Here is an 8253-nt window from a genome sequence, read left to right on the forward strand (position 1 = left end):
ATTGAACCAAGAAATAAATTTACAGAGAGCATGTTGTGTAATAATCAAAAGGTGAGAACCCAGTATCACATTTCGTTCAGGGAATCAATAGAAAAATTGGCGAAAAAGTAAGCATTGAGATAGTATACTAAGAACCCAGAAGCAATGTGGTGTGATCTTCAGGTATGAATCGAAAGTCTAAAATCTCAAACCAAAAATCAAATTGCAGAGACGAGACTCACTGGTTTCGTCGTCTATGGTTTATGGAAGTTATGGGCAGAATTGAATAATCGCAGCCCCTTGTTTAGCTAGAACAACCTACGAGACCCCTGTTTCGCTGGAACAACCTATGGTGATGAATGTCTCATCTCCAGAACAACCCACAGTGAGAAATCGCAAACCAAGTTGGAAAAAAAGCTCTAAAGTGTTTGCTCTTTCGTAGGTTGTAGAAATAAAAAAGGGTATTCTGGGGATTTAGAAAAATAGGGTTCAAGTTAATGGGAAACACCTCAAACCACTGAAACGGTGTTAGTTTTTTGAGTTTAAAACAAAACGAGGGGGGGGGGATGTAATTGGGGCAAAGGCAAGGGGTGGTAGATTTAAATTTCCCAAAAAATAAAAGTTCCTCGCTCTCTCTCTTTGTTGCATCCATGGTTTCAATCGGTATCGGCTGAGATCGATCTCCGATCTTAGACCGATCTGGATCGGTCACCCATATATTTCAGGGGTAAAAAAGTAACAAAAATCATACTTTTTCTGAAAACCAAAGGCAAAAGTGACAGATTCCAATCGATCCTCTCCGATACTGATTTGATACCGATAACTAAATCCTTGATTGCATCTATTGTCCTACTCCTACCTCTATATAGTTCCAAAATCGAGTGCATAGGTTGGAACCATTTAACTTTCCCTATCCTTACTCTCCGTTGCATCTATTGCAAATTTTGCTTTTTTGGAAGTGGATGCCCTATAACTCTATCAAAGATCTTTGATATTTTCATAACTGAGCATCTCTTAAGTTAAGGATGGGTGTGACTGCACCTTAACTCTAACAACCACACAAAAGCAGGTTGGCCGGACAAAGACTTCACAGACCAAGAGAGAATAATGGACAAATCCATGCAATAAGCCAGGAATCAATCTAATTTGAGAGAGAGAGTGAGAGAGAGAGAAACCTCTATTGTCGTTACTTACCTAATGATTCTGAAAAGAAAAGCTTTTAGATTTTTTTCTCTCTATCAAACATATCTTAGTCCTCGTTCAGGTATTCTTGTTCCCTTCTGGTGTTATAGTGAGTTGATATGTCCGCTCAAATTCTCTCTCTCTCTCTCTTTGATAAGGTTTCATTTTTTTTTTTTTTTCCCCAAGACCCACTATGGAGCTACACCTCACTGAGAGGTCAGATAGGGAACCCACTGAAGAGCCAAGAGAGCCACTTAATGGTGATCCATTTAGTGAAAGAGGAAAAGGCTTCCAAAGTAATCCAACAATGATAAATTGATTGTTTCCTGCAGCCCCCGTGCTAGTGTGGGGCAAATGAGAGGGTGTACATGCTCATCAATAAGGATAGGTTTATTATATTTTATGAGGGTGGTGCCTGTGGCAGTGTCACTTTATCCCATTTAGTGTTTAGGCATAGAGGCCATGTGATCATGGAGCGTTCTTTTGCCCCAAAAATCTTATCGATACTTGGACATAGTGTCCCATTTTAAGTCAACTGCAATTGACGAAGGAGAAGATACATACTTATTGTAATAAACAAAGAAACATAATTCGCCTTAACTAGGTTTGACCATGTTGAGTAACCAAGTTTTTTGAAAGACAAGTCGAATGAAAAAACTTGGGGCACATTTTGATAACGTTTCTGCTGTTTCTGTGTCTAGAAACAGCAGAAACAGCTTTTCATGTTTTCAAAAACAAAAACGGATTTTTTGGTGTTTGATAAACCTGTTTCTCGAAATTTTTTTACAGATATAATGCCACTAAAAAACCCAATAATATCATCGGATGCCCAAAAGGGAGAGAGTGTTCGGTTGCCTCTTTTTAGGTTCAAATAGTTGAGAAATTTATCAGGTACAATAGTCTTTTTTTTCTCTCAAATTCGTTTCTAGAAACGACAAAACAAGTCCAACTTGTTTCGTCAAAGTCATTTCTAGAATTGTAAATAGGCACAAATTTTGAATTATGTTTCTAGAAGCGGGTGAAATGGAACAACTTTATCAATGCTTTTTAGGTTGTTTCTCCATTTATGGGAACAAGAAAATGTAGAAACAGTAGTTGTCAAATGGTGCCTTGGTTTTCCAACTATGATTTGTAACCATTAAATAAAGGTGTTTTTATTACACCACTATGCCTAGTGAAGTATAACACTTCACTATTTTCCATATGGCAATGCATTGATTAACCCATGTGATAGAGCACCGGTAGCATCACATTGGTACCGTTTAAGCTTAAAATGAGTAGAGGAAGTAATTAAAATTATAAATATGGTATTTTTGTATTTTATATTGAATCTCCATTTGATAAAATTTTGATAATTTTACTAAAACTCTGAATGTTTGAGCAACTTTCCTTCTTCACTTTTAAATAATTTTTTTTTTTGGTAAAGACTTTTAACTAAAATTAGGTCATTGAGATATACCACATATAAAATGTGGCCTACCACTACTACATATAAGCACTTTCCTCTTGTTTTCCATGGTCTTAGTTCATCACACAAAGCATAATTTTCTTCATCAATTTTCAGTCATTCTAATGATACATGGTATTAAAAATTTTCATAACAAAAAGAGCAAGTTAGTGCAGAAGGCTCCCTGCTACTGCAAGGCTTGGGAGGGGTAAATATCAAATCCCTTGCTTCACAGAAAAAGTTGTTTCCAAATTTTGAATCTGTGACCAACATGTTACAATAATGTAATATTTTTTTATAAAAATTTTACAATGACCTGTTAGGTTTACAAAACAGTACAAAATATATAGATCATTATTGAAAGGTCCACATATAGGATTTACCACAAGGTAGACCTTGATTTTTATTTTTGATAAGCCAAAGGTAGACCTTGACTGAAAGGCTCCCACTAAGCAAAAAAGGTTAGGACATTAGTTTGGCTGTTGCCATCACTACTCTGTTGTGAGTTCAAAAGTAGTAATGTCCTCATGAATTGGGGCCCAATTGATGACAGGTGATGAATTTAGGAGTTGGGTCATAGTCCAATTCTTAAATGGGTTGAGCTTGATTTCATATTGACAAGATGGGCTAGTATACTCAAGTCCTAACCTACCCAACCGACCCATGGATTAGAAATTCGGATCAGGTACATAATTGGTTTCCATGGATTTCAATTCGGACCGTCGAATTTGACCGGCATCGGCCAGACAGGGGTGGACTTGGCTTAACTCGGGTGAAATATTTGTACCCGGAAATGGTATGGGTGAAAGTGTAAATGTAAGAAAATTTTCTAATATCGGTATTTTTGGGTCAAAATTTTGTGTATCGAATATAACCGATACGTAAAGCCCCTTGCCCATTTGATAATTGAGTGGGCTTTTTAGGTGGGCATGTGGTTGACACGTTTGTCAACCCATTTGAAGCTGCCAAAATCTCCATGTGATATGTCTACATTTGACAAAGAGTTTAACCTAATGTTACCTCAAACCAGACCAAAAGTTGAGGAAATGAACAAACCCGGTCTCCTCAATCTATATTTACTTCTTTTTTTTTTTTTCGGTAAATATCTATATTTATTTTATAGGAAAGTGTTGGATATGTCACGTACCAACCTTTGATAAGCTAGCGGAATGCATCAATCACTGGCTTGGACATATGAGGGTAAGGGTTTTTTTTTTTTTTTTCTTGAAATGGGAGAAGAGAAGATGACACATGCCGGGTACATTGGCGGTGTGACAACTGCCCAATCTTTTCCCTTACTTTATAAGGCCAAGTGTTGTAGATAACTTCTATTTTAAGGGTTCCAAGATTTCTTTCTGAATCTAAATCATTAAGTTGATACATCCATGATTTAGTTCACAATGTCGGGAGGGCATCAATCATTGCCAACACCTACATACAGAGGGTTTTGTGAATGGTTGTGCATGTGCACTGCCGTGCCCCACACTATTGGATGAGGCATCATGTGTCAAAAATGACAATACTCATCTAACAATTAGACACCATGCACAACCATGCACAAAATCTTTTGCCTAAAGATCATAATGTAGTAGTAGACTTCTTGTTGCTTTGCTTGGAAGTGGGTCAAGTGCTCCCATGAAAGTGAAGTGCATAATTTCTATACTAAAAAGAATCTTCTGTAATAGTACTCCTTATGGTTTGTGTACTGAAACTATTTTAGAAAGAGAAATAAATTATGGTAAGCATCTTTGTGGCACTAAATATTTGCAAGTTTATCCTGAGATTTTTCTTCTTGCATTCAGCCTCTTTCCACACATGGTAAAGATATTTTTTTACCGAATTGAAAAAAAGTATTTTAGACCATGAACAAGAAGGGGTGGGGTCACTATATCTTTTATTTTGTCATCGGAGATTGTGGATTAAGTCAAAGGGATATTAAAAGGTTGTAGGATCCGAAGGGTTACATGGGTATTTCGGTAATGTGTGTCTATTTAGATTTCACTATGAATATGTAGTGATAATTCATTGTATGTAACATTAGAGAGGTGTGAGGACGAGTGGCTATAACCATGTTCTTCATTGATAGTATCGTAGATCTCATCTCATCTTGGACATAGACAATCTTATCAAATCACATTAATCCTTGTGTTGTGTAATTATTTGTTCATAATTTCCATTTGTTTCTGTGTCAGTAATAGGTTTTTCATTTCTACATAGATATATGAGAGAATGATAAACATGTTATCCGCAGTATATGCCCTCCAACTTCACATTTTTTACTATTTCTCCTTGTTAACTATGTGGGTCCATAGTATAACTAACGAACATCAATTGAAATGCATTCTTATTTTCTCTCCATCTATTAACCTTGATGTGTAAAATACCAATATTACCCCGCTGGCGTGTTGATTCTCTTGGAGAAAAAACAAAGAAAAGTTGTTTTGTAGGGCTAGCATCGCTTGTATGGATAAGGCAGAAACTAGGGCCACACAACTGAGACCCCGACCCTGTGTATTAGGATTACATATTTTCAAACCTGTGAAACCGCTACTCTTTGTTGGTTCATAGAATCTGAGTTTATGAAACCCCTTAACTCATAAGTAAATTAAAATTAGTTTTATTGGTCCAAGAGAGTGGCCCACAAAACATGAAACCCTTTTTCATGTTTTTATTTTTTCGGTAAGAACACTTTTACATGTTCAGACAAATAAGAAAGGAAAAAGTGGATTTGAAAATATCTTAAACAACAGAGAGAGGGAGAGAGAGTATTTCGAAGTTTATTCAAATTCCATTTAAAAATTTCTTCATCTTTCTAAATGAACAAAGTATGATTTCCTCTTATAATTTCTCTCCTTATTAAATATATTATATTATTTATTAATAGCTTGATGTGTAAGATGCCAATATAAGTAAAAATTTTAATCTCAATATTAAAAGTCAAACCAGTTTGAAAAACCCTAAGATCCACCCCCATATTTGAAACCCATCAATTTGATCTAAAAATCTTATAATCAACTATTTTGAAATGACCAAAATCGACATCAATCACGATCAATTCTAATCCAATCGTTTCGACCAATCTGATTCCAATTTTTGGAATTATGAATATAAACAAACTGTGTAAATCTTTTTTTTTTTTTTTTTTGGTAAGATATAATACTCTAGACAATGGAATATGCATGTGAAGTTGTAAAATGCCACCTCACTCCTTAGGTAAGAATTGCTCTTGGGTTACGTATTTCCTTAACCGAATCATAGATTAAGCATGAGGAGGTGGAAGTGTTTAGGGGTTGAGTTTAACTGTTTTCCTTTGAGCATCATCACATCACACATAAACTGATTTCCTTTGAGCATCCTCACACATCCTCACACATCCCATAGTAAGTTGCTCCAAAACTTACTAACACAATTTAGAGGAGGAAAACCTGTTTTTGAAAGAGTAATTACCTCTTTTTTCAAGCTTCAACACATTTAAATCCAATGATATAGAATCTTGTATGGGTAAATCGTAAATTGTCCTATGAAAAAAAGAAATGCAATACCAAAATGCAGTGCAGATTTGATCACACGTTCTCTCACATAATGAATCATAGAGTTCACATTGATATTTTTTTTCCTTACTCTTGTTATGATCGATGATATCATAATTGCGTTACCATTGGTGTGACCTATAAATTCCTCTCCGCACGGGCTTGATGGGGAATCCTCTCTCATGATTTATATGGCAAAAAAAGTGTGAAATTTTATAAAGAAAAGTTTCCTTCATTCCACTAGTTCACATCAAGCCAGATTTCAAAAGTCTTCTCTGAAATATCTTTAATACTATCTTTACCATCCTACACTTTTACAGTTTGAGAGAGAGAGAGGTAGGGGACACCTCACAAGTGTGGGTAGACTCCTAAATCTCCACACAACCACTTGAGAGAGAGAGAGAGAGAGAGAGAGAGAGAGATGATTAAAATGTAAAAAACATAATCTCCACACAACCACCTAAGCTAGAGAGAGAGAGAGAGAGAGAGAGAGTAAAAACAGAGCTTCACAAGTGTGGTTAAACTCTTAAATCTCAACACAACAACCTGAGTGAATAAATCCAGAAAACTGATCAGGTACATCAATCTTCTCAAATTTACCATTTTGCCCTCCATTCTCCACCAAGAACAACCCCTGGGTAGCACCAAGTTGAGACGACCCAGCCACCAGAGTCTTCTCTCCCAACCCCACCGCACACGCCCCTGCTCCAACAGCAACATTCGCGTCAGCCCAGCAAATCAATTTCCCATCTCTACCCAAATCAACACATCCCCTGGGACACCGATCCCCCACCCAAGCCTCCTCCACTAAGCGCCACCGATTCAATCCGAGTTCATAAACCTCTGCGCTCTTCTCAAACCTCCCCTGATGCTCTGTTCCATACCCACTCACTACCCAAAACTCGTTCCCCACCACCAGACCCTCACACTCATCTCTCTCTTCCCTCATCGAACACAACTCCTCCCACTCGTCCCGTCTCACATCATACGCCCACGCCGACCTCAACGCATTCTTGCTCTCATCATGGCCGCCGGCCACGAACACCCTTCCTTCCACCGCCCCTGCCGCGAAGAAAGACCTCTTCGAAGGCATATCTTTCCCTCTTCTCCATTTCCGAGTTGTGAAATCAAAGACGAACACATCCTTCACTGGGTCCCAACTCGCCGGGTCCCATCCACCCATGACGACCAATTTCCCCTCCACGCTCGATACTCGACAAAATATCGGCAGCCCATCTGGGTAACTTGGAATAGCTTCCAATCGCTCCCAATTCCGACTCACCGGATCGAACACGGCAATCCTATAAGGTGGCGGCCCAGTCGGTTTCCGGCCGTCGCTGACGGCAGGAAGAGACTGAACCAAGCAAGCCACCTTGTGGGTATTCCCACTATGTTTCCTCAGTTGGTAAAATGCTGGGCTTTCGAGCAGCTCTCGCCACCGACTGCAAACTTGGGTGGCGACTTGGTGTGCCGTGTAAGGCAACCGAGTCAAGCACTCAAGACCGATTTCTTCAGGTAGACCTGGAATCAACTCCATCTTTTTTTTCTTTCTGTTATCGAAAACTAAAAAATGAATGCTCTTTTTCTCTCTATGCTTCAGATACTTGAGAGCTTAGGATGTGAAGAAGTGGTGGCATCTCAGTTGGGTATTTATACAAACAGTTAGAGAGCGATCATGATCGATTAGCCACAATCTGCGGCTGACACTTGTAACTCGCAAGATTAGCCGTCTGGATGAATAGAGACAGTACTTAGGTTTTTCCCATCAATTTTTCTCACAAGTGGTCTTGTGGTCCGTAGATGTAAAATTTCTGAAAGGGTTGAAAACTATCTAGAAAGAAAGAGAACTTATTGCACTCCAAGTGCTTGACTGGTGGTTTGAGAGGATAAGGGTTTGGGCTAATGGGGCCAAGGAGGAGGGAAAAAAAAACGTCAGATTCTGTTTGTGGGTCCCGTTTTGGCAAGATGGAGCTGGAGCTCATTGATAGACAAAATCATATCAGAACGCCACGTGGATGGATAAAAAGATAAACCTTTAGGTGTTGATGAGTTGGATTGATCTCGTCTTGATCCATTTTAAGTGTTTTTTGCTGTAGATTGTAGAACACAGGGTTG

General features: G+C 38.3%; 1 protein-coding gene across 1 annotated transcript; it reads right to left on the reverse strand.

Annotated features, from left to right (window-relative positions):
* Window positions 1-6385: 6385 nt before the first annotated feature.
* LOC122061285 (F-box/kelch-repeat protein At2g44130-like) lies at window positions 6386-7946 on the reverse strand. Its single transcript, XM_042624508.1, has one exon. It carries the CDS (start codon window positions 7673-7675, stop codon window positions 6665-6667), a length of 1011 nt encoding a protein of 336 aa, XP_042480442.1. The 5' UTR covers window positions 7676-7946; the 3' UTR covers window positions 6386-6664.
* Window positions 7947-8253: the final 307 nt, after the last annotated feature.

Source organism: Macadamia integrifolia, chromosome 14, assembly GCF_013358625.1.
Source record: "Macadamia integrifolia cultivar HAES 741 chromosome 14, SCU_Mint_v3, whole genome shotgun sequence".
Lineage (NCBI taxonomy): Eukaryota > Viridiplantae > Streptophyta > Magnoliopsida > Proteales > Proteaceae > Macadamia > Macadamia integrifolia.